This window comes from Eleginops maclovinus, chromosome 2, assembly GCF_036324505.1.
Source record: "Eleginops maclovinus isolate JMC-PN-2008 ecotype Puerto Natales chromosome 2, JC_Emac_rtc_rv5, whole genome shotgun sequence".
Taxonomy (NCBI): domain Eukaryota; kingdom Metazoa; phylum Chordata; class Actinopteri; order Perciformes; family Eleginopidae; genus Eleginops; species Eleginops maclovinus.
In genome coordinates this window covers 12,812,236-12,839,633 of record NC_086350.1, presented here as the reverse complement: position 1 = coordinate 12,839,633, position 27,398 = coordinate 12,812,236, and the positions used below count along the sequence as shown (strand labels likewise).

General features: G+C 39.2%; 1 protein-coding gene across 3 annotated transcripts; it reads right to left on the bottom strand.

Annotated features, from left to right (window-relative positions):
• On the bottom strand, positions 1-25,468 carry chd2 (chromodomain helicase DNA binding protein 2). Of its 3 annotated transcripts, XM_063903770.1 has the most exons (43): positions 25,453-25,468; positions 24,519-24,789; positions 23,056-23,120; positions 22,870-22,938; positions 21,240-21,297; positions 17,819-19,737; positions 14,307-14,541; positions 13,276-13,362; positions 13,026-13,087; positions 12,453-12,569; positions 11,981-12,166; positions 11,489-11,628; positions 11,154-11,379; positions 10,959-11,059; positions 10,812-10,853; positions 10,550-10,728; positions 10,331-10,455; positions 9,999-10,215; positions 9,828-9,917; positions 9,549-9,739; positions 9,245-9,433; positions 8,965-9,127; positions 8,646-8,798; positions 7,888-7,959; positions 7,518-7,667; positions 7,285-7,433; positions 7,103-7,199; positions 6,921-7,013; positions 6,646-6,819; positions 6,366-6,535; positions 6,241-6,282; positions 5,989-6,128; positions 5,766-5,904; positions 5,503-5,653; positions 5,123-5,245; positions 4,893-5,015; positions 3,690-3,830; positions 3,330-3,446; positions 3,044-3,222; positions 2,859-2,958; positions 2,562-2,754; positions 2,060-2,300; positions 1-1,836 (listed from the first exon to the last, which is right to left on the bottom strand). In XM_063903770.1, the coding sequence occupies exons 6-43, from the start codon at positions 17,878-17,880 to the stop codon at positions 1,557-1,559; spliced, it is 5,439 nt and encodes a 1,812-aa protein (XP_063759840.1). In that variant the 5' UTR covers positions 17,881-19,737; positions 21,240-21,297; positions 22,870-22,938; positions 23,056-23,120; positions 24,519-24,789; positions 25,453-25,468; the 3' UTR covers positions 1-1,556. The 3 variants fall into 3 exon arrangements, with proteins under 3 accessions (XP_063759840.1, XP_063759832.1, XP_063759846.1); XM_063903762.1 differs by lacking the exon at positions 25,453-25,468 and having other exon boundaries at positions 24,519-25,414; XM_063903776.1 differs by lacking the exons at positions 12,453-12,569; positions 25,453-25,468 and having other exon boundaries at positions 24,519-25,413.
• Positions 25,469-27,398: the final 1,930 nt, after the last annotated feature.

The following is a 27,398-nucleotide window of genomic DNA, read 5'->3' as shown; positions in this document are numbered from 1 at the left end:
TTTTCATTGTGTAACAAAGTTTATTACATATGTCCAAATATATGTACAGCTCATGTCTCATGAAGAGTGGTTTTGTCACAAATATAAATTATTTAAACTTTCCTAAAGAACATATGATACAGAAACTGTAGCTTGCTTAACGTTGAGGAGAAGATGTGCTGGCTTTTCACTGTAACAGGTCGGCTAAGAGCCCTGGACAGACACACACACACACACATCATATCTTTATATCTATGGTTTCCCCTCAAATGATCAGCTCTTTTGGAAACCACATGATGCTTACCAGAATACATGGTCCCTTAACCAGTTCATTCAGAGCAACGTCCTTAAAATGAGACTGTAATACTACACCCTGCCTGTCAGGCCCCAGTACTGTCAATGAACAATATACAGCATGATAATACACACATAAATAAGGCACAAATGGAGAAGCGTAAAAAAACAAGTGAGGGCCAGAGCAGGTTTGGCACGGATAAAGTGACCAGAGGTAATAAACATAATCAAATGTCATCAGCGACTTCCTGGTAACCCCTGAACAATCTACCAGCAACACCATTGCCAAGCCATAGATAAAGAAAGAAAAGGTTTTATCAGAATATTATTTTCTGAATACTGAAAGATGAATTAATGCAACTACACTGAAGTACCATTCCTAGCTATCAGAATACTGAAAGGCAACAAATAAAGGATTGTTCTAAGTAATAGTGTTATGAACCTTTGCACAAGTTGTTGCAATAAATACTGCTTACAAAACGTCCACTTTATTGGGCCTACTAAGAGGGAAAGTGGTTAAAGTGAACAAAGCAAGAGGATTGCCTTGATTAATATAACTATTATTAATATATGATTACAGAAATAATGATCATTTGTACACATGAGCAATGTGAATTTTCTAAAACGGTTGTGTAGAGTGTTTTATAGCGTAAACATACTGGCTTCATCAATCATTCAAATTCCATAACAAGGCTGTGCCATTGCACCACCTGTTTAAAGTGGGGGTTCAGTTCAGCTACATATTCATGATGAACATTATGAAGATGCAGATGAAAACACATTCGTTCGTATTGACATCCCAATGAAATCATTTGCAAGATTTAGAGCTTAACACAAAAAAATATGTCCATGTCATGCTTCATCTGGGAATGATCCCATACATCTACCATTCGGAAAGGCTGAAGCCTTCAGGCACTTTTAGGATTGAGATCAGTCAGCAGTTCATGTATCCTAAATTCTTCTTAGAAAATAGTCCATGGGACTAAGCATCCATAAGCACTGGTTTAAGTACATTTATTTAAATAAAGATGCTTGAGAAAGTTTTTCTTCATCTTTGAGATGACAGAAGGAAAGCATACTTCCTCCAGGGCATCACTCACAGCCACAGTCATTTGGGGGAAAAGACAAGGAGAGTTTTGCTGGTAAAGAGGGCACACATTGATTCCCTTTCCAACTGTGAGCTTATGATTGGCGAGTCCAGACTTGTCCATCCGCAGCATGTATGAGGCCCTGACCCTAGACAGAACACCCAGATCAGTTCCTCGGTCAGCACTGGTGCACTTTTATGTTTTCCTGTTGTCCCAGGTAGGGTCTGCTGCTGCATTGGGCTCTGCAGGCCGCTCTACAGGCCGTTCTGGTGAAGAGCGGGAGTCCTGCGGAGACTTCTGCGACTGTGGGGAGCGAGGGTCCAGCGAAGGTTTGTCAGAGTGCAAGGGCCTGCTGTAGTGCTCGGAGCCTGGCGGACCTGCTGGCCTACTCCTGGAGTCCTGGAGAGGACCTTCCCTGCCCTGGTGGTAGTTAGGACGGAATTCATCAGGACGTCTTCTCTTGGTATCCGAATGCCTGAAATATAAATGAAAGCATTTTGAAAACCAGTGGTATGACATTAAAAGTCCCTTAGCAGACACGTTTTAAAGTATGTAAAAAATACTCTGCTATGAATAATATTTTTAGGCAACAACAGATCTGAACTGATCTGCCTTGCGCAGGCTACATTTGGTGTCACAAAATGTTTTTAACAAGAAATAAAATAACATAAAACATTAAAATAATGAGTAACTCTCACCTGTCATAGTAGGGTCTCTGCCCCCTGTGGTCCCGGTCATTGCTGTACTGCTCATAAGGCCGTTTGCGAGGGGAGCTGCTGTTGCGGTAACCGCCTGAGCTGCGGTACGAGTCTCCATGTGGACGTCTGTCACCGTAGTGATCCTTGTAGCGGTCATACTGATGATGTCGGTCTCCCTGCCACGACTGGTTGCTGTTACTGGGGTAATTGTATTTACGGTCCCTCTGCCAGTCTCCTCGATCTGTAATAAAACATGTTGAAGAGTTATTTAAAAAAAGAGGTCGTTTCTATTAAAGGGAATAGTCCAAAAATAATGTTTTTGCTGAGAGCTAAATGAGCAAGAGACTGCATAGGGTTAGCTTAGCTTAGCACAAAGACTGGAAACAGCTAGAATGCCTCTGTCCAAAGTGAACAAACACTCCCTGCCAGCATCACTAAAGCTCATTAATGCTAACTTGCTCAGTGTTTGGGCCTACACCTAAAATATTATAACTACACGTACCATCGTTGCCAAAGTGGCGCTTATTAGCCGAGTTGTACGGCTCTCTGTGGTGCCCGTGGGGTCCCGGCTGGGTGGAGTGAGATCCAGGTTTGGAGGATGACTGAGTTCCCGTAGAATCTCGACTGGAACCAGAGGGCTCGGGTCTGAAGTTTTTCCCCCTGCCACCAGGATCCTCCTTCTTCTTCTGCTCCTTCTGGAAATGTCACAGGATATTTTCAATGTTCACCAAAACATCATGCCTACTTCGTAACACTTGATCAACCAGGAGTGTAAGATCTAGATATAGGAAGCACTTGCCTCTTCCTCGTGTGATCGCTTCTTCTGTGCCATTTTGTAAAGCTTGTGAAGCTTCCGAGCACCAAACTCCGTAAACTTTGACACAAAAATCCAGAGGTTTCTGCCAGAAAAAGGAACAAATCATTAATGTTTAACAAGAAAGCACGTTATTCATTTCACAAATGGGTCATATCTAACCCTCTTACCTCCTCCATATCTTGACATGTTCGGGGTCACTGTAGGCTTTAAGGCACTCTGTGATTCGGTCTCCAATCTTCAGTAGGCATGTGCGAGTGTGCTGGAGCTGATCCTGGTCAGACAGACCCTCATCTGGTTTATCCAGCTGCTTCAGGGCCTTCTTCACCGGCCTCATGCGCTCCTTGCACTGTACATGTGCACAAATTGCAGGAATTATTATAATGCAATGTTTCCAAATTAATTATAAAAGTCTACGGGTTTAATCCATGCAGAGGAACTAAAGAAGAAACTCACAATACTGAAAGTCTCCTGGTCCAGTTCATCATCGTCCTTTCCTTCGATGGGAACGGGGTCAGACCCAGCTGTAATGTGAACCGGACCTTGAGTCTTCTTCCCTTTGGCTCCTTTAGCCTGAATTACAAAAAGATCAGACATAAAGACAACTAACCCACATCCGCCAGTCATACCTTTAATAAATTAATTACAGGATGAGCAATAGTGCGTATCCCTATGATTAACTATGGTCTTTAAGCTGCATGCTGCAAATTAAAGCTTCGATGAAATTCTGTTTCCCATTAACCTTATGTCTATGTTAATTTGAAACAGCTAGAGTAAAGCACACATGATAAGGTCATGAATACTTTGCTGAAATACCTTTTCTTTTCTGGGCTTGGCACCCTTTTTTTCTTTGTCCCCGCCCTTCTCCTTTTTAGGTGTTCCCTGTTTTTCTTTGTTCTCTTTGTTGTCCTTCTTCTTTTGTCTTTTCTTGGCGGGAGACTTCTCTGTTCCATCCTCCTGCGCAAACACGAGAAAAGACAAAGCATGTCAAACAATATAACAACAGAAATCATACAACAAGAGAGGACAAGGATTTAGGTGGATCAAATGTAGCAATGCTCTGTTTCGCTAAAATTAAAGCTGAAAAACACGTCTTTGCTGAAGTAGCAATTTCAAGATTTTGATTTATATAAACATCTGTTAAAGGTCTCCTATTATGCTGTATTTGAACAATATTTTGTAAGGCGATATCTATACAAAACTGTCTGAAGTGTTTTGCTCAAAATATCAAACAGATCACCCATTGTAGCATGCCTCATCCCCCTCTATTTCAGTGCTGTTCCTGAAGTGCTGATTCTGTGACTGTCGCTTTAAATTTGAGCTGAGCTGAAGCTGGCCACGCCCCTTTGCAGTCAGGCAGCTCTCTCTCCTCTGTGGAAGTTTTCTTCCTCTGAGAGGATACTCAGCTAAACGCAGCTGTGATTAAACGTCATATTATGTTCCAAACCACATCAAGCATTATTTCTGAAACACTTCTCAGTGTTTACCACTAGAACAGTGACATTATATGCATTATACAACAACTCTAAGTCCCTCCTGCAGACATCCTGCTGAATACACAGACACAGAGAGGTGTTGGGGAAAGGGATTTAGCTCGAAGATAGGTTGGGACATGTCACGTGGGCGGGACGTTGCTGGGAGTTCAATGTAAAGCCAGCCCTCATTCGGTTATGACGCCCACTAATGTATGCATTACAATACTTTTATATTAGTAGTGTTTTGGCAACCTTCCCTAAAAAAATGCTGAATTTAGTTTAATGAGACTGTCACGGTTTGCAGTTATATTGGCTTTGCTGGGTCACTTTATTCAATTTGTTTATACTTAATTAAACAGCAAATCATTTTTCTACCTTCACTCAACAAAATGTGCCAGCACTTACACAAGGAAGAAAATACAAAGCATAGCCATTAATTGAAGTAACATTGTTTAAGGAGGAGCACAGCTACATACACATGAACTGCAGGGAATGGAAAAATATTAGTCGGCCTGGACTCGACAGACGTGCAGGTGACACTGACCTTGACTTCGCCCTCCTCTGAAGGGTTGTCAGAAAGGCGGGGGGAAGAGATGTCGTTGCCTTGCTCGTCCTTCAGAATCTTGTTCTCCTTTTTCACCCGAGGCTTCCTCTTCTTCACTTTGACCTTTGGAGGAAGAGGCAGTTAGAGCTGTGTGGGTGGTAGTTCAAAGGCAAAACATGACGTGGGGAAGAGGGTGTGGATGAGTTACTCTGTGATTAATGGCAGCGTACCTCCTCCCCGGTTTTAGACAGCTCTGAATTGTCTTGTTCTTTTTTCAGCAGCTTCAGAAGATACTCTGCTCTCGCCTGCAACTGCTTGGCCTGAGGCTTCTTGCCTGGATCGTCTGGGAGAATCTGTGCCGACGGAAGTAAAATGATTGAATAAAGGAGGTGCAGATTATGGTGATTAAGTGCAAATGAACACGAATATAGCTGCATCCTTAGATTCTTCAACAAGATCTGACTTTTCAAAGCTTTAACCATTTTTAAGCATGCCAGGTTTGGTTCAAATTCAAACGCTAAATGTATAATTTTGGGCCTTAATGTGTGCTTATGTTCTTATATTTAGATTTTTTCCAATTTAGTTTTAAGGTTAGAAATGAGACATTTGCCTTGTCAGCGAGTTTAAGATCAGGGTCCGTCTTGATCAGATCCCAGTTGCCAAAGCCGTGCTCATAGATGCCAAGCAGGAGCTGCACGTCATCGTGCAGATCCCAGTCTACATCAAAGTGGGCCACCTTGACCCTGCATGTCAGATTGAACCTGTGGGAAGTAGAGACTTGTCAAATTTAATCTGCAACACAAATGCTTTTCTTTACATTTTAATCGAAATGCTACGCCTGAACTGCTCCTTATATCTTCAGTGGTGTCTTACTGGTTTCTCTCAGCAGGGTTTGAGGGCACCACTTTGTGCAGGGGTTCAAACTCTTCCTCATGCTGGATGATGGTCTTGGCGTTGACCTGCACTCCTGAGATCTTGATGTTGATTCCTCGCCGTTTCCCAGGACCTTTGGCTGGAAAAGCAGCAACATGTTTCAATGTTGAGCCTGGGGAAGAGCTATGATCTCAAATAACTCCAAACAGGTAAACCAACATACCTTCCACTGGGTTTTCTTTAAGGTGTTCCTCGTGCTCCTGAACTGCAGTCACACAACTAGTATGGATCAGTTCGCCGAGTCTCTTCAGGTCTGCTATGGATTTGTCGACCAGCTCAGAGTCTCGAGCGATGGCCTCCAATCTGGATACAGAAAAGGGCACTTTATTGTTTAAGTGTGAGCGATTAGGCTGTTTCACAAACCAAGCAATCAAAGGATGTAGCCGTGCATTTTCAATCAATATAGAACGCTTACCTTTCAAGCGGTGATCCAAATTTCTTGTATGCCTTAATGAACCTGGCAATAAAAGTAGAATTTTAATTTCATTCATGTAACCCCACACGCACTAATAAATAATAAATGCTTACTAAACTCTTTACCTGCGGATCTCTGCATCAGTGAAACCCTCCACGTTGTTTTTGCGGGCTCTGGGTCGGCCTCTCCTCTTTGGCTTCTTGTCGTCATCGCTATCATCAGTCTCACTCTCGGAGCCTGAGGAGCGGTTCTTCAGCTTGGAGCCGACATCACTGTCACTATCATTGGCCTGAGCCTGAATGACCAGAGACACACAGTATGAGCTGATTCAACTAAGCTGCTGGAAGATGGTAAGCATTTTAAGTGTTTCTTAGATAGAATAGAAGTTAAAGGCCTTCTTCTTACCCTCTTGTTAGAGCTCCTGCTCCTGGGCAGCATGAAGATGTCATCCATCTCTCGCTGCTTTTCCTCCTCCTCAATTTTGCGTCGCTGCTCTTCAGGGATGATATCGTCCCATTCCCGCACCGGCCTCTCCACCAGCTCTGGAGTGGTCTCTTCCATGCTGGAGAAATTGGCAACCTGCAGCGACAGCAAAGGAATAAATTAGAAGTTGAAAGAGAGGAAGAATAGACCCGACATTGACGTGATTATATATTAGGATTTTCACAGGTAACAGGTACCTTAAACTGAGATAGAAGTTCATCTGTAGCACTTGAGCCCTGGTCGCTTTCTCTCGTTTCTGCCAATCTCAGGATCTCATCAATATCCATCTCCTACAGGAATGAATACATTCTTGATTAACTTTATCAATATGCAACACAAGTCCTTTGAATGCACAGAATTAAATTGGTAATTTGAATACCTGTGGTTCGGACTCCTCTCCTTCTGCCTCTTTGAACAGCTCCTCTGCACCAAACTTGAGGATGGCCGTCAGTTCTTCTTTGTTGAATGGGTTCGAACTGTCAAAAACAAAAAGCATCAAAGTTTAACACACCAAGCGCTTCATTATCTAAATATTTAACGAGGTGATTTCTGACATCTTACTTTGTGGTCCCCGAGTTGCTGTCCAGTACAGTTCGACCAGTGGTGTCCATTCTCTGGATGACCAGATGGTCCAAAACCATCTTCTTCTTTGCCCTCTCGATGATGTCCTCCTCCACTGTCCCTTTGGTGACCAGTCGATAAATATTGACCTATGAAAAACAAGGATTTGGTTTTATTACTTACTACACATTTTAAATCTGTGTCTACACTGAAAGCTTTGAGTCATGCATTACCTGTTTCTTTTGGCCGATCCTGTGAGCCCTAGCTTGAGCCTGCAGGTCGTTTTGAGGATTCCAGTCAGAGTCAAAGATCACTACGGTGTCTGCCGAAGCCAAGTTTATTCCCAAACCTCCAGCTCTGGTGGACAGCAGGAAGCAGAAGTCCTGGAAAACAAATTAAACTGTTAATACACATCAATGTATTGTGAACAATAATATCCAAATCCAATCCAATTTACTTCAGCTTCAACATTCTTTTCCAGTTATCATGTATAAACTTTTTTTACACTTACACAAAAAACAAGCATAAGAATGTAAAATATATGTTTTCTTGCATTATTATTATTATTATTATTATTATTATTATTATTATTATTATATATACCTCGGAGCCTTCCGCATTAAAGTGGTCAAGTGCTTGTTTTCGGATTTCCCCCTTTATGGAACCATCCAGCCGCTGAAGAGCAAAGAAAATAAACATTTGAAATGTCCCACCTGGGTATCTGCTGGTACCTTGGCATCACTAAGCTGAACAGGTAACATGCCATGACCTGGACTATATGCTCAGACTGCTCACAGAACAATCTACACTGAAGTCAGCAAAAACAACCCAAGTGGAGTGACTTGCAGGAGTTGGTCTGGTCTTCAGCAGAAAATAACTTGTTGATATAAATAGCCACATGATCTCTCAGCTTGGCGCAGTATGTGTGCAACAACACTGTCATCTGATCTTTATTCGAGTAGAACCCGTACAACACTAACACAGAAAAAGCCCCCTGCACTGTAAACACTGATGAAGACAACTATCAAAAAGGATCTCTCAGTCATTTTCTTGTAGAAAACATTCACGGAACCTACATTTTATAGTATGAATTGGCATTTTTTCTGCAAATTATAATGAAAAGGGTAATCAATGCTCCAACACCGGTTCATTTTACCAGAAAAAAACACTGGGATTTTAATCTGAACACCTCAGAAGCAGAGAGTTGAGCTCGTGCTGTCCTTCTACATGATATAGTAGCCCTTCCTCAGAACTCATATCAGCTGGAATCTTTTGTTGATAGCATCACTCAGAATGAATGGACCTGGATAATTCCTTGACTCTGTATTTTTTCTGTATACAAACTCCCTGATAAATGTTACCTGGAATGGGTAGCGATTCTTGGAGAGGTATTCAGCCAGAATGTCCAACATCCTGACCATCTGAGAGAAGATCAGGACTCTGTTTCCTCTTTCTCGGAGTCTGGTCAGCAGCTTGTCCAGCAGCACCAGCTTCCCGCTGCCCCTCACTACACTCTGTAGAGAAACAAAGTAAGGGAGTTATTAAAAAGTAGGCAGAAATGAGCGTTCTTTTGGGACTGTTTAGCTTTGATCTTAGTAACGTCACAACTCGTTTCTTTAGTGGAGCAGAGATATCCTGAGGTGTTGCTGGGAGCTAAAGAGGGTTCATAAGGAGACTTACCTGCATGTGTTCCTTTTGTGTTTCATTGTCTACATCCTCAGGCGGTTTTATGAGAAAACTATGGTTGCAGCACTTTTTGAGCTCCATAACTATGTTCAGGAAGCCGGAGGAGCTGCCTCTGGGGCCTTTGTAAAGGGCTCTGTAATTCCTCGTTAGAATCCACCTGGAAAAATTGAGGAAAAAGTGAAGTTAATGTGGGGAGAAATGCAGCTTCTTGTACAAGATGATAGCGAAGACGGATGTGGTAAAAAGGGTACAAAAGACAGAACTTAAGTCATACTTGTAGTACTGTTTCTGCTGTGCAGTCATGTCCACACGGAGGATCTGTTCCACCTTGGCAGGGAGAGATTTTTCCACGTCTTTCTTAACACGTCGCAGAAGGAAGGGCTCGAGGACTTTGTGAAGACTCTGATAACCGTTATCAGTTCCTTTCCCGTGTGCATCCTCAAAATCCTCCCAGGAAGCAAACCTGTTGTGCACGACATAGATAGCAAACGTCACTCATCCCCGGCTGGAACTCAAAAACCAATGCTGTTTTCCTGCATTTCTCCAGTATCATGATATAGATCTAAGCCTGGACGTACTTGTCGGGCATGAGAAAGTGCAACAGTGACCAGAGCTCTTTGAGGGAGTTCTGCAGCGGAGTGCCAGTGATGAGGAGCCTGTGGTTGGACCTGAACTCCATTAATGTTTTGTACAGCAGGGAGTCGTCATTCTTCAGCCTGTGAGCTTCATCCACACCCAGGAACGCCCAGTTGATGTTCCCTAGGACCCCCTAAAGGGAAAAGTCACAAATAATAAATCTGTATAATTCACAAACATACCGCATGATACATCTATCAAATATTGAGAGCTGCACCTACCTTGTCTTTAAGTAGAATCTCGTAAGTGGTTAATAGTGCATTGAAACGGATTCTCTTCGTTTGGTGGTTCACCCACTCGTAGTCACGGATCTACATTAAAAGGAGACAGTGGTCGATGTAAGCAAGTGTGAAAATACCAGCAGATTGTGTGAGAATCAGCATTCAACACACCGATTTCCTGCTCATGACGTCCCCGAGGTACACCACCACGTTCATGTCCGGGGCCCAGGTTTCAAACTCTCTCTGCCAGGAGGTGAGCGTGGACAGAGGCACCACCACGATGAAGGGTCCGTACAGTTGGTGCTGATGAAACAGGTACGACAGGAAGGAGATGGTCTGGATAGTCTTCCCAAGCCCCATTTCATCTGCCAGGATAACGCTGTTGCACCTGAGGACGAAGAAAAAGACAAAAATGATGGTTTAAGGAAAATGCCCATTTATTTCAAATAAGGTTTAACTAACTGCCATAAGCACACAAGTTATGATTCTCATTTACACATTACCTGCACCAGGAATGAGCCAACCAGTTCAACCCATCCAGCTGGTAATCTCTCAGCTGAAGGTTTTCATCTCCAATGTATGATGGTTGTTTCTTCAGAGCAGAAAACCTCGGTCTTTGCTTTAACACCTGAAGTGATAATAACAAGCACACTTCTTTGATTAGGAGGATAATTTAATAAAATCAAGAAAAGGAAAATGTTTTTGGGTGATTTGACTGTTACCTTGCACTCTTTCGATGGGACGGTTTTACTGGAGTTCCGACTCAGGAAGCTGTCGATGCAGTGCTGAAACTTCTTTCCAACCAAAGCTCCATCTTCCCAGCTGCACTCTGAATAGGGCAAACCCATCCACTTGCAGAGGTACTCTGGCTCATTGGAGGACGGCGTTTTGTGACTATGCGCTGTTGAACAAAGCAGACAAATGAATAGAAAAAAGACCATTGCAATTGTATACTAGAGGAGAGAAAATTGAGGAAAGGCTTACAGGGGAATTCAGTGGATCCTGGTGCTTTTCCCGTTTTTGTTGCTGTAAATTGAAAAAATATATATCTCAGTAACACTCTTAATTGCAACAAATAGATTACTTGGAGCACTACCAGACAAAATAAATGACATTTTATATTGTTCTAACCAATAATACGCTCCACAAACTGAAACTGCTTGTTCAGGTCTGATATGAGCTCCTGTTGGCAGTTATGAAACTCTATATCCTCAGGGGACGCCCTCCTCATCCTTCAAACAAGAAAATAGTGACAAATTAAATTTCTTGAAAGATGGTTCTGCAAACAAAACCAAACAAGGGTAACATAAAGAGAAAGATCCTAACCATGAAGAGAGCTCATCGTGTTTCCTTTTGAAGTTGTCCAGTTTCTTTAGTCCCTTGACCTTTTGCTGTATCAGAGTATCCATGCTCTCCCATGTGTTGTGGATGTAGGACCAGCCCTTCCACTTGATCAGATAGTGAGTCTCCCCCTCATCCTTCTCTGGGTCAAAGCCTTCATTTGGGTCCCCGTTTTCCTCCACAGCATACATTGTAGTGGGGGCCCCAGTGGCTAGAAGAAAGGAAAACAACTTCACTATAGTGTGCATGGGGCAACGTGTGACTCAATAACACACAACATGGTTTCTCAAAATAGTAAAAGACGAGTGGAGATGCATCACCTGCTTTTTTCCCTGTCCTGGTGTCCATCACTTTCTCAATGGTCTCACTGTCATCATCCTGCTGCTCCTCACAAGCGTCCCCTGTCATCTCGATCAGGTCATCAGAGTCTGTTTCAAAGTCATGTTGGTCCTCTTTGTAGCTGTAAAAAAACAGAAAAGGGGATAAGGATAAAGTGATAGCCTATTGTTACTATTGTCTTTTTATTAGTTAATACATATATGAATTACTTTGTACTGCTTTTGTGTTTTCATTTTATTATCATACTGTATTTTGTCTTTGGGCAGAAGGGAACTACAGTTTTTTCCCCCAAAAAAATAAGACCGTATGTGCCACAAAAAGATATACAGTATAAATGTAGAATACATAAAAAGTTTAACAGATATTTTAGATTTCCATCCAAAGCAATATATGACATTCAAAATGTCAGGAGCTGGCACAAATAATAATTGAATGCAAGAGGAAACTATATCTAAATATCTGAGAACATTCACCTCTTCACTTTGGTTGCAGTCCTTCCTCGAGTTTGTCTCTTTGGAGTGCCATCGTCATCGTCTTCATCATCGTCGTCATCATCATCTTCATCTTCGTCGTCATCTTCAGCAGACGAGTCTGGTTTCCTGGACTTCTTGCCTTTTTGAGACAACTGCTTTTTGGCTGTTGATGATTTGGTCTGAGGTCTGTAAAAACAAACAGAACCGAAGCAATTAGAGATGAGAGTCCAAACTCCTGGACCGTTTGCAGCCAAAGGTCGGAGGAGCCACATTTCTTGAAATTAAAAGAATAATTATCTTCTTATGAAATAATAACATTTGCATTCTTGTTTTTAGAACATCTGGCTGAACTTTTTAGGTAAGTACTTGACACAAAGTAAAGGGGGAAATGAAAAATGTTTCACACAATATGGAATGAATTGGAGATGACCAGTGGGTAGCTGTCTGATGGCCAGGCCTCGCTAACTCTTACCTTCTAGCAGGAAGTCGTCTGGATCTAACTTTTTTCTCTTCCTGCTCACTGTCTGTACTGCCCGAAGCCTCCTCCTCCTCGTCTTCATCATTAGAGTCATCATCTTTCCAGATATTTCTTACAACAAAGAAATGCCACAAGTTCACCCTCAAGGCCCATCACTTCTATTACCAAATTTTTATTTCATAATTTTGGCCACAGGGTGTTCACCCAAACCCAATTTGATCAGGGATAAGCCGAACATATGACCAATCAAATTTGATTTAAATGTAGAACCTCTGCCGTCTGTCTGAAACTAACTGAGCGCATGGGGAACAAGCAGATACCCATTTACAAACGAGCTTGATAAGATGATAATAGGAATCACAATGGGAGCACCGACTGACAACACAGACACAAACAGACATGAATTGTGAAAAATTGCCACATCAAGTGTTAAATAACAAAAAACGTTCAAAGACTTTCATTTTGGCAGGATAGAAAGCATGTAGTGCTGCTCTAACAAATAAGTGTAAAATAAATACATGAATGATGAACTACAGAACATAAGCTGTTTGCAGTCTTTCAACTTACTCTTTTTTCTTGGTTCGGGGGGTTTTCCTCTTGGGACTCTCACTCTCTGAGTCACTGCTACCCTGTAAATACATTCAGCAAGGCAGATGTGTATTTCAGTAAGAGCTTTGTTTCCACATGAAATGTAACACTACTTCAAATGTCCACCAGATGGCAGTAGTGGCTTGATGATGTAGAAAACAAGTGTGTGGACCATACAGTAATTTATATATATATATTTTTTTTTATTCATTTTCATGCATCTGCTTACCCCAGCTCCAATGTTTAAACGAGCAGGCTCCTGTCTACTGCGATTTGACCTCCTGACCCCGTACACATCTGGATGTTCTTCCCACATCTGTAGAGATAGAGCGAGTGCCATCAGACTCACCATTTTCTGTATCACTATGCTAACATAACATATCCTTATTCCATTCTTCACTCTTTCTGCTATCGGGCTGCAAATAAAGACCATTTTCACTATGTGATAGCTGTCTGAATTAAAATAAATTATGATTTCATTTCCGTAGTTGTCTGGGCACCGTCTTAAAACCAACGATATTCAGTTTACAACTGATAAAACAGAGAACAGCTGTATATATTCACAACTGAAGCTATACCTATAAGGATCTTCTTGGAATTTATGAAAAATAGCAGTGAAGTTAGTTATCAATTGTCAAAATAAGTGCTAGCAATTTTTCCGACGGTACCCTTATAGATTATTAACCTGTATACTAATAGTAACATTGTTGTTGGTAATAAAAATTAACATACTTTATACTTTCTGGACTAAAAGTGAATAACAAATATGTGTTCTGCTGAGGGTCAATCAACCTGCAACATTGAAAGACCACATTGGTTTCATTAGGAATTATATTTATTCCTAGATATTTTTGTTTGCCACTTACCACTACTGCTCTTTACTAGCTGAGTAGTGCCTCATTACCTATGGGAAGTGTATTAACAGACATTTGTGTACATCAATGCACAAAACAAATTGAAGTTACTATTTTGAGCATACCCTTTTTACTCTAACAATGTGAACACACTGAATCTGCTTAGATTAGGATACAGTCTAGAACTGGGAGACAGCTGCAATTTAAAATGGATACAAAATTGATAAAGTAAAACTCGAGCTGCATCTACATCCTTCCTACATTTTAGACCTTCATAATCACATTAAGATTGAAGGTAGGATTACACAAGTTGACCCAATTTTGCAGTATTAGAAGACAGCCCCCTCGCCTGCTTTGGAAACAGTAAGAGGACTTAGGTATCGCTCTAAAGTTCAGTGACCTTTACCTTCTTTACGTCAGCCAGGCGCTCCTTTTTTTTAACTGGCTTGTCTTTTGCTTCTTCTGTGGTACGCTGTGATTTGGACTCTGCAGACTCGCTCCCTGACTCTGAGTGACTCTCTGACTCTGAGGAGCTGTTTGACTCGGAGTTGTGGGATTTCCTCCGCTCACTGCCATGCTCGCTCTCTGACCGACTCCCTGACTCCGACGCAGAGCGGTTGGATTCTTCTGAGGCTGAATTGCTACAGGAACAAGAACATGTTCATTCTTTCTATCTTGGCACTGTTGAGCTTTTTTTTTACATCATTCTGTACAACCAAAAACAACAACATGTGAAACATAGAACTAAAGTGGTGGCAGACACTTAAGTGTTTTAAAATTCAGACTCAAAGTGCACACAAGACATGGAGAACTTGGAGGAAACAGAAACCTAATTACATCACCCAGCATGTTCCTTAGTCAGCTAACAGTCTTATAATAACCTCATTCTTTCTAAAGCACACAAATCTTCTTAAGAGTCATTTTGTAAAGCCTCTGACGTACTATCATCACTGAAATAACAACCTGTAACTGAGCTCAACTGCAATGTAACATGGCATCACTTTGTAAATGGTAAGTATTCAAATAGGTCTTCTCTGCTAACATGCATATACTATAATATAATGATAAAATAATCAAGTGGAGTTTTTTTAAAAAACTAAAAAACAATAACAACCTAGCCCAAAGCCCAAGGCATTTCCTCAATATACGTGTTATGTCTTTTTGGAGGAACTAAGACTTTTTTGCAAATGGTTCTTAAAAATGTTTGCTTGTAGATAAGCGGAGTTCTTCTTTTGACCCCTCATTACAGCTATTGTGATTTTTATTATTTGTGTATTGTTTATTTAGAAAGATTTAACATAAGGTTTTTCAAAATAAAATAAAATAAATAACAATATATATATATATATTATTGTTTTTATATACACTACAGAAATGTCTGGTAAATATAATTTGAAGACAGAAGAGTTCATTAAATAAACAATCTCAATAATGTTATGAGCAATCACATCTATTTTGGCTAAAATACATTAAGGTGATGGTTGTCATCTGTGGATAAAACGTTATATCTGTATGTTGTCTTCTCCTGTCTGGCTGTTTGGGTTTCTCTGCATAAAATACCCCGTCTGGGCACAAGGGGTCACTGCACTCATTCAAATAAATCTCAGTGAATCTGCCTTACATGGATGTCTTGAGAAAGACACGCGTTTGCGTCTTTCAAAGATTACAATAAATATACAGTATTAATGCTTGCTTCTTTCAAAAATTACAAATATTGTACGGGCTTATTTCTTGTTTAACCTATTGGGCGTGTGTTTTTTTTCTCCCAGAACCAAAAACGTTGTATGGTTTGAATTTCCTTAATGTGTAAAAACATGACCCGTCTGTATCCTGACATTTGTGGAACTAGTTTAAAACTGTAGGACATTTTGAATTCATTTGTTGGAACTAACCTACTTCTATTTAAATTGTGTTAATGTTAATAAAATGACTGGGTTACTAAATTCCAAAGCCTGCACAGTGACCAAACTCGGAAGTGCCTGGCTTCTTCCGCTTTAAGCGAGGTCAAACATGGGCGGGACCTGGACAACTTCTAGAATTCTCATTGGCTGTCGCGTTGCTAGGTATATTTCTAGCCTATCACAGCGCAGTGTGCCGACTTTCCAATGTCAGAACTCTTCCTGTTCCTCCATGTAGTCCTAAGCTGAGTTTGAATACAGATAAGTGAGCAAGCTGGGCACACAAAGCAAGGGCCATTTTGAGACTCGGGAGAGAGTTTATATTGTACTGTCAGGTACATTCCCTAGATTTTTGTTGCTCTTTCTGATGTTGTGCATGCCCATAATGCTTATTTACCAGTATAAAAAGGTTATGCTGTCACCAGAAACAGATGTTATAATTTCACACACAGCTGAAAATACTAAAATGGCTGCCACAAGATCACACAGAAGACTAGAAGTGTGACATGCTGCAGTGTAAAGTCAGTAAAATGCTGTGAGGTTGATTACCTGAATTTAGCATCCAAATATCTGTGTATTTATCTAAAAACACAAGTCTATTGTTATAAGGCTGCATTGTTTTGTTGGTAAACATGACAGCATTTTGTTGGGCAAGAGCATGTATTCAATATTACAAACATGTTTTAAAATAAAGGCTAGCAACTTTTGCTGTTTCTGCAACCCTGCATTGTTTTGACACCATGCAAATGCAGCTGATATTAGTTTTAAAAAACACCTTTATTGATGAAAATAAAGTCGTTTCCACTGGATTTGATACTGAAGTTTCAGACACCTGAGAATGATATAAAACAATTGCAAAAATATTGACCTTTTCGATAAAAGGAAAAAAAACCACAAAATAATACTGTAATGTGTAGTATCTCAGTATCATGACTCTTGGCCTTTATAAACAAAGCCAGATTGAAATGGAAAAGAACATTGTTTTTCTTTAACATCACAAGCATCAAAACAGGTGCAAGACATAATTATGTTTAACTAACACCATCAATATCCATATTTCCAATAGTGATACAAAAAAGGCATTTCAAACTTCACTGTATGTGATAGGGGCTCATCTATGAGTAAAATGTTTTGCTTGACAAGTGAAAGCAATCATTAATTGTTTATTATAATAAAAACAATGTGGCTATGTGTTAATAGAGTTTTCTGAAACTGTCTATTGAAATAAGGACCACCCCAAAAATAACCTTTCCTGAAAAGAAATAGAGTTGGAGGTTAAAAGTACATGTTACATATACATGTGATCACTGACATAACACAGAAGTATTTGTAAGCAAGTGTTGCTATTCTCAAAACAAAATATCATTATTAACAAAGCATTAGAATATGTGGGATGAAGGGCTTGAATGAGCAGAAATATTCATCAGCAAAGCTGGATTACCTTACATTTAATAATTTGGTAAAAACTGTAAATATAGGTCAAGATAAAAGATTACAGATTGATATCAAAGTGTAAATTGAATCCACATTTAAACTGATTTGAAAGCCATAAGGCCAATGGCAAAGAATGTTATAAATAACTATTTTAAACCAACAAAAGTAACATCAAAACAATGCATTGTTTCTGAAATAAATAAGAAAACAAGCAACAACGTTGATTAAATGGTGCAATGCAGTACCAAGTAGTTAGACAAGGTCATTACAATATAGCGACAGGGCAAACAGATGTGACAAATCATTAGCAACATAATACAGATCAAAGGAGTGTTCCTGCGGTCTAACACAAACATATCTTGTGGGCAGTTATGTCTAAACACAGGCCTGAAACCTCAGTATAGAGTGAAAGAAATGCAAGGAAAATCAGGGTGTGGCTATTAAACAATAGCAAGGTCATTCATGACAGTGGTGCACTTAATCAAAACCATGTTGCAAACATATACACAGGTGATCAACCATGCTTGACAAGGTAAACAATCACAAAAGATATGAAAAGGGTAAAAAACAAAGTAAAAGGTCATACCTTGATGCATTGCTTTGAGTCGATCGCTCATCCTCTTGTTTTTTACTTTTGTTCTTCATCATGGTAGTATCCTGAAAGTCTTTGAAAAGGTCTTTAGTCCTGGTATTTGCTGTCAAAAAGTTAGCATGGAGGAAGCATGAGCTATCATGTAAGTCCCACAAGATTGCCTTTGCTCGGGTGGCAGTTAAAACCCAGGCGACGCGACACGAGTTGAGAAAAAAGGCATTAAATCGAAAGGAAGTATCATTATTTACATCGCTTGATTAAAATAAAGCTCAGAAAAAATTGACAGGTGTTTCTACAATATGATAAATATCCAACGTATTTCTTTCAGTAAAGTCCACGGAACAAGCCGCATGCAATTAATTGCAACTGCGTCATCACATGAAAGGTTAGAAAAATAAGATTTAAGGATGAGAAAATCAGTCAATTATGCACTTCACAATGTAAACAGACCAATTCAATGTGAAGAAAGGTAGTAACCTATAAATTAACTATTAGGTTCACGTTCGCTCTATCACAAGCAAGTATCCGACTCGAATACAAATAACAAACTATAGAAATAATAACTTAATAAAATGCAATAAAGACCACTGTTTTGAAAAGCTTTTAGGCCTTTAAAGTGTGCATCTGCTGATAGAGTCTGAGCGACAGCGGCGAGCAGCTCACTAAAAATGGAGGCGCGCCATGGCTGCCAGAGCCCAGAATGGAAAACAACGACAAGCACTCCCTCTGCACACACGGCTCGTACGACTCGAAAAAACAGCCCGAAAACGACTCAAAACGTCTTAATTCCCGTTAAAACACCAATCGTACTAACATTGCGGCCGATTCTGAATCATATTTAAACGGTTTCGGTCGAAAAACGGGTAAGAGAAACGGTCTGACGAAAGCCCATGGCACCCTTCCCAAGGCTCAGCCGCCATCTAGAGCTCCTTCCTAGCTCTGAACGCTTTGCCTTTGATTGACGTTATTTCCATTTAACCCACACTCAGGTGATGTGAAGTCCCACCCCTTTTATTATGTTTAAATTTTGATTTATATAAAACTTACATTTACTTTCAGCCTCAGACTTGAAGCTGAGTCCTTTACTTCTTACTTCATGAAAAAGTAAGAATACCAAGAGGCTTTATAAAGTATATAATTATTGTTGCACCAAATTACATCACTTCCTGCTCAGACAGGAAGAAGAACAACCAGAAGCCATTTTAGAAACCCTTTGGAAACCATTTCTGTTCAGGTTAAAACACTCTTTAGTTGCATTGTACCTTACAAAAGTGGGTATTCTTTGATTGATTGAATTGAAGTAAGATTACACAGTGGGGGTGACAATATTTTCAACCACTTTCACTTCATCTAACAAACAAAGTGATAATTAATTTGTAGAATAACACCCGAAAAAGAGAGGAGATTCATCCACCCAGTACGAAGTTTTACTGTGAGCATGTATGCTAACTTAAAGTTAGCACACATGCTGAGCAGTGGCACAAAGTCAGTGCTAACGAAGAGTATTTGTTGTACGAATTAGTTGTAAAGATTCAAACCAGCCGAGCTAATGGAATTCAACGTCATCAAAATATTACGACAAATTTGCTTGTCATTTTCTGGTGGCTAAGCTAATGAAACAAAACCAGGAAAAATTCGAGGACATAAACTTTATTTCAAAACAACATTTGGAAAACAAATGTACAAATGCTAATTTTGCGTTTCCCAAAAACAACAATGTTATTCTTTAAGTCCGCTATACAGCCAGCAAATCTTCCAATGTCCATGTTGTCGTAAAAAATAAAAATCCAAGCGAAAAAATTCCAGTCAAAAACGTTTCATCTTGGCAAAGTTTGGCTAAATGCCAAATCAGTTTGCCATCTTCGCGTCAAACAACGCTGTCTCCACTTCAGCACTATCCAGTTGAATGGCGTCTTGATGGGATAAAAAAAGAAGGAAAAGTTGTAAGCCCACAGTGCAACTGAAATGAGTTATGTTCACTGTCCAGCAGTCCAGAAAAGTCATGCTAGGCTACACTTAAGTAAGGCAATTTTATTAAAATACATGGCTAGCTTTAGTTGCGGTAGCTAGCTGTGCGCAAGTGAACGATTTATGCTCAAGTCTTACTTTGTGTACACAGTATATGAGGTATACACAGTAAAAAGATTTTAAAAGAAAATCGCTACATTTTTTAGCAAAAGTCATCATATCGAATGCAATGTTACCAAATATTTTGATGCGTTTGTAAGCCAGGGCTATAATTTGGATCAAATATTGATTCATTCAATTCCAATAAAATATTCAACAAAACTTTTTTTTTATATGAATAATGTAATAAATAAAGATTTGGCGTTATCTCGCACACAGGAATTCTCAGTACAAAATAATACGCTCAGGCTTGCAGCATGCTATATCGATAAAAAAAGGCTGCAAATGAATATGGTGTTTGGTATATTCAAAGTTAAATGAAGTCCTAGTTGAGTTAATGCAACAAAAATTTGAAATTCAATTCATCAATAGGCCACAAGGGGAATGATCTGTCTAGAGCTAGCCAAATTGACAAAATGAGTCTCGGATGAAATTTAAGTTATGCAAAACTGATCAAACAGACAGATCAAAACAAGAAAACAATGGCATGCGAGTTAACAATACTGTATGCAAAGTGAGATCCATTTCCTGAATTCACCGAATATTTACCTAATTAAAGCAATGAAAATACATAACCAAGCAACAGTTGATCATGATAGTTGCATCAAAAACCTATTAAAGCAACCCTTCCCTCTATAGCGTTTTTTTGTTTTTGTTTAAATAAAGGCAGTAAAATACAATTGTCACATGGTATCTGCCATCATGGTATCGGTCATCATGGTTTTGTTGACTTTTTAAGGCCAAATAACCAAAGATTTTAGCAAAGATGGATAATATATGGTTTTGTGGTACCAACAACAGTAAAACAGAGCCAATGTCCACATAAATCCATGAAAAGAGCTTATATAAATCAAAAGTTGCAACATGACAACTTGTTAGAGCGGTGTTACCATTTAGTAAGACTGGATAATATCACCCTTAGTTTAACAAAGACAGAAAGACAGATGTACTTTTGTTAATCCCCGTGGGGAAATTCGAGAATTCTGCATTTGACCCATCCTAGTGTTAGGAGCAGTGGGCTGCCATATGTACGGCGCCCGTGTGATGAACTCTACTGGCGAACATCTACGTCTTTTAGCAGCCTTAAGATTTAATAGTGAATGGCAGCAATAAATATTCAATACGAATGTAGGGTAAGGTCTGCTTGAAACGTGAGTGGCTATCTTCAACATAACCAAATAAGATATAGGTAACAAATGAATCCCTATCAAGTAAAACGCTTTAATCATTTTATTTATGGGGTCAGTCAGCATGTGGGTAAATACTCATGTCAACTTGGCAAACTTACCGAGCTGTCTTCTTTTTCATCGGAATTCGAAAATCTTCACGCCAATCTCATGCTTCCGCTGTGGAAAAGATAAAAAAACAATAATTTATACCCATGTCAACATAAATAACATTAATACAGATTTTTTTTAAAGTAGACGCCACAATATAATTGGCTCTTCAGATTTTAAGTGTTAATTGCAGCAAACTACAAATGGCAAAAAAGTATATAACTTACTGTTCATTACTGGATTACGACCAATAACAACAACTTATTAGATGTCTGATTACAATAATAATTACAACTTATCTTTAAGGTTACCAAGGCTTTTGGCAAATCAGGCTGATAAGTATAGTTATACAATAGAAAAAGCAATGCCTGCAGTACAAGATCAGTACAGCAGACTGCATTTATAACTAATGCTATGCAGACGTTAGCAACCATACGTCACTCTGGGGGTTGACAGTACTTGTGTGGTGCACTAATGTTCTCCTAGGAAAATGTACTTTGTGTTTACATTCTTTTAATGGAGTTTCCTGCCTTGGACTTTTTGTAGTACGGATGCCCGACAGTTTCTCAAAGACACATGCTATCACCATGCTATCAATTTTCTAAGCTCCAGTGAGGCTGTTTGATTTTGCTTTGTCTTTCTGTCAGTGCCATTACTCAATTTCATGAAGCAGAAAACATGTTGTTTTTAAACACTTTGAGCAATAAACAGAACACATCTTATTTGCAGCATCAGTGTTGTCTCAACATTATGACTTGGAATATCATAAACAACCCAGTGTATGAAGAACAGGTTCCATACTCAAAAAAAATCTGGAGCACAAGATGCACCAATTAATGATGCTGTAACAAAAGTTTGCATGGCCAGTTTCTTCACATCGCAGAGATTAATGCGTGATTGGACGAGTATTTAAGAAGGCCAAACCCATGAAATTCACTCTTGTCTGGGAGCCACAGTGAGTCTCATAAAATGACAGTGTATTTAAATCAGTGGTATTGATGTGCGATGATCAGTTTTTATTTTATGGGATACATGACAAAAAAATTACCATAAAGATTGTAAGTGCCTCACGGATTAGCTAGCTCGTTTAAGGAACATGGTGAATATATAACAAATCTGAATGTTGATTTTAGTAACTGTTATATTTATCTCACCCAGAGTTAGTTGTTAGGGCTTGTGCGCGCATTCCGCATTCATGTCTAACGTGGTCATGTGGATTTGCATGCGGTTCATTTCTACTAAAAATCAGGAACGCACATTTTGGGCTACATCCTGATGGTCCTTGCGGATATGGGGCATGACGTTATTTGCGTCGCAGGGACCATAGCCGAGGCGGAAAGTACAAATTGGCCTTTATGTCACTTCGGTATGTTTTATTATTGGTAGGTCTTCACAGCATTATACACTAGGGGGCAGAAACTGTCCTGTGCATGGTAGTTCAGTTGAAATTAATTGCAATAACGCACAGGAAGAAAATAACGACTTACACACACAAATACATTGTTCACACTTATGTTTATCCGTTTATGTTTGAGTGATCAGTAAGAAACGGTCTACTTGTTTTGACATTAGTTAAGTGCACAGATAACATGCAAAAAAGTCTCTGCACATCATTTATTGTTCCTTAAAAATTATACTTACAAAAACTTGTTGCAGTGCAAATCACCGGAACGCTTCAATCCACGACTCCATGGTGGCTAAATGTCGACCCTTTGAAATAGAAAAATAAATGTTTAGAGGAAATGTGACAACAGCACACCCTATTGGCCACATGTATTGTGCAGTAAAAACAACGTAGCTAGTTGGAAAACGATTTAAAAAACATACCATTTAGCCTGGGTGAGATGATTAATTTCTTTGTTGACGCAATTTGTGAAACATCAAGCGAATTCCTGCAAAACACAGAACATAGTTATGATCATTTTTTAAATCAAAATTAACAAAATAGCAACTTAACGTTGGCATAGAACATTAGAAAATAATAGGCTACAAGTGATACGATGTTTTAATGTACATTTTCTGAATAGGTTTTAGGGCTCATTAACATATTAAGAAAATCACAAATAACCACTAGCATACTTAGTAAGGAAAATGTTAAATCTCTGTGTCTTGGTGGCTCAAAATGGAACTAAATGAGTCTTCTACAGTGACCTCCTACTTTGAATAGTTTTGAAAATACATTTTATTATGTGCATGGTGGTACCAATCCCTTAGATTTAACAATAAAGTTTAAGATGCAAATATTTATCATAAAAGAGTGTACGTAATATTTTATTATGTGTAGATATGGCTTTCATGTGAGGATAAATCCACAACCTTGTCTTTGAGACCGTGACATTATGATTAATTTATTTCTTTATTTAATCTTAAAGCAGTATTTTCATATACCTCCAATTCAAATACTTATTGTTTGAAGGTTATCTAAAATTATAGTCTGTATTTACATGGATTGCAGGTGTTAAGTGAGTGGCAAACGAAATTAATGTACATATTTAAATGACTTTTCCTTCCAGTGCCTGAAAGGGTTAAAAGCCAACACCCTATTTTGTATTACGAAGTATATCTATGCTTTTATCAAATACAGAACCTTTATTTGGCAAACACATCAAGTATTGTTGATCTATAGTGTCTATTCTGAAATAATTCTTAGCATTTGTAATATTTAGAGTATTTACACAACTTGTTACAATTCATTAGAACTATTATTAATTATTAAGTATTAAGCATCTATGACTAAGTTTAACATTGTCAGACAATACATCTTTGCACTGTAACGATAACATTTTTAAAACTATCCATTTTTTAAACATTTGTATCAATACAATTCAGTAAAAAACTTCAAAAAGCTGGTAAACTGAAAATAAACAAAAATATTATTCAGCTTGTTGTGTTGATGTCCATCAGTCACAATGCAACATTCAAAGGAAGAAACATTTGCTTATATTTCATGTTTTTGTCGAGTAAATCGAGACAAGGGCATTTGCCCCTTCAAGGACAAAGCAATTTTAAATGCGTAGGTTGAAATATCTGCTAATAAGTCGAAGACAAATGTGCTTATCGAAATATGAACTAAGTTTACTCGAGACAAAGCTAGCAAACATGCAAAATCCGTCAAATAAAACAAAACTGCATGCGGTTTACAGCCTATACTGGGTTTTCTGTATTCTTCGCTGACACTCCATGGCCATTTTTACAAGACTGCGTCTAACTGTCGTTCTATCCACCATATTGCCTGACACCAGAATCGTACTTTACAGCCATAAAATGTCTGATTACTCGTAAGTTCTTACCCATTTCCAAGTCCGGTTCTAGCCGCCGTCATCTACCCCGGCCGCTGGCACATTTTGGGGCGATTTTCGCTGTTTTGGTGGGTGTTTCGCCTGCATCATCCTGTCCTCTCTCGACGGCTCTCTCCTCTGTTGTGTCCTCCTCTCCGCCTCTGCCTGATATCCTTCAGCGGCTCAGCCCACTTTGCTCTCAACGTAAGCCAAACTCCACTTCCTCTCCAGCCCCAGCTAGCTCTACAGCAGCAGCCCACTGAGCCTAAAAACTTCCAAAACTCTTGTTGGATAAACAATTGCGATACATTTTAAAGGTTTTAGTAGGAACAAAACAAGTTGTCTTTATAAAACTATTACACGTTGTTGTTTTTATCATCGCACCGTAAGCAGCCAATCAAATCAAGCTAAATGTGACGTTAGTAAACAGCTAGCCTGATATGAATTTAACGAATTTTAAACTTCTATTTTTACATACAGTGACACTTTTGTTTTAAAGTAAGTAGCCTGGTACATATTGGACCCTACTGTAAATATGAATATAGGCGACGTGTTTGTTTAGGGGTATAACAAAAACATTTTCTCTTTGCACTGGTCCAGTTAGCCTTCTTTCAGACGTCCCGCTCATCATTCATATACTACAAGGCCTAAATGCTTTCTTTAAAACAGAGACAGAAGTGTGTCGTAGTAACCTCTGTGTATTGCCTCAGAAACATAGACCTTACTGTAAGGAGAGAAACTGGTGTATACAGAGCTGTGATCAACAATTTAAGTATGTTGATTCCCTGGTTTGTAGTTCAGAGGTAAGGCTTGCTGGTAGGGATATAGGCTAACTAATAGCCACCTTCCCAGTAAAGAAGTGATTGAAGCCTAAACCACTATTAGGGTAAGGTATGTATATTTAACATATGCTTTCTTTGTAATGCTTGAATATACACAGTCTTACCTATACAAAACAGCTGCATGCCATGCATGTGATACAATCAAAGAGTTTGAACATGATTATTAGTACTGAAAAAGTTTGAACCAAGTCTAATGGGGACACCAAATTTAGCAAACTTAGGCTGTGCAGTCAGTGCATCCTTTCTTTGAAAGTCTATGAAGCCTGTGGTATGCAGCACTCCACCCCCATCACTGACCAATGAGATGTCTGACACCACAGCGCATGCGCTGTACAGTGGAAGATTTCTTTAAAAAGATCCTCAGCCTAGCAACAGGAAAGCTTTGCAAGTGCAATAGAAATCCAGACGTTTCAAGTTAAGTGGACACAGCCTTATTTGACTGACTGGTTAGACTGGTTTGAGTAGGGATGTGCTTACCAACCATGTGTTGTGATCCCAAAATAGCCTAAGAAGTGTCTTCTTATTTGCAAGTCATCTGGATTTAGCTATTTAAGACTGTGCATAGATGGTTCGAAAGGATTTCCAAAGAAATCTTGAATATCGCTCTCTTACAAACACCAATGTGGATATTGTTAAGGCAGGTCGGAGGTCAGAGTTGTAAGAAGTATTCATGTAATTTGCTGCATTAATGTACTGTACTGTAAAATGTCAGGGTGACATTTTATATAATAGTACAGGCTTTAACTAGTTATTAGTAAAAATACCTTTTATATAGGTTACATATTTACAATCATACCATACTTTGACGCATACACTTCAGGCATTTCTTCGTCAGAATTGGATGTGGTAATGACACTATTTGTGTTGTAAAAAGCATACAACACTGTTGCAGAGGGGATGTGCCAGCACGAAAACAGGCAGTGTTCCATTCAAAGGTCTTATATTACGCGCAAAAGAATTTAGGCTACACCCAACTTGTACGTTATGTTACAATGCAACATTGCAAATAACATTTAACACGAGATGCAGGATAAGGGAGGCTATGTTCTTACGTTTGCTTTTTAATTACCAGGACAAATAATACTGGTGTGGTCATAACCTTTAACAAACAACAGAGATGGAAGGTAAAGCATGTCAATAGTTTGGAGAGACATTTTTGAAATTGCCCAAAGTTCACAACTTTATTTTAACATTATTGTTCTAAATGTGTTAAATGTTATTTGAACTATAGGTGAAAGGTGAAAACGGAAATTGTGGTGTGCGCATGTGCACACCAATGTAACCTGATCCCCGTGGTTGCATGCGGAGCTGTTTCTCTGTGCAAAGTTCAGCCTCTACTCTCAGAATGTGACATCTCCCTTTAGCTTAAGATTTGTATCTTCTTAGGACATAAGCAATAAGCAATACATCTCCATGCAAAATCAACGTATAGCTAATGCACATTATGGTATTGTGTGATTGTTTACAGTTTATCCCTTCTTGGTCCAGATCCTAAGGCCTACTCAAACCAGCCAGTACTGAATTTAGACTTTGCGTTGAAGGGAAATGCAGGCTCCCATTGTTACTATGTGCTGCCATCTGGTGGGCTTTTGTCGAATCTCTTTCACATGCAGGAGAACAGTAGAAGACCTACACTCAGGTGTACAGAAATAGGACCAGGCATCATTTAAAACAAACAAATATACACAGTATGTCTTTTGTCTTAAGATAAAAAAACAGCCCCAACAGGTTTGCACGCTGGGAGAAATGATGTCTAATGAAGAAATATTATTTGCAAGTCACCTTCCAACTAGCCATCAAAAGGGATCATTATAATACATCTTTTTGCCGTATTCTCCAATAGGACTATGTAGATTGTGAACCCACATTTAGGACAATCTAAATTAAGTTACATTCTAATTTAGGTCTTTCTGTTTGTCTGATTAAGGCTGACAAAGATTGATTTTTTATTTGTGTTATGCTTCTATATTTGCTGGAGGATTACAACCATCAATGATCAATTGACAGTTTATCACTCTGTTTTGTATGGTCAAGATTTACCCTGGAATGT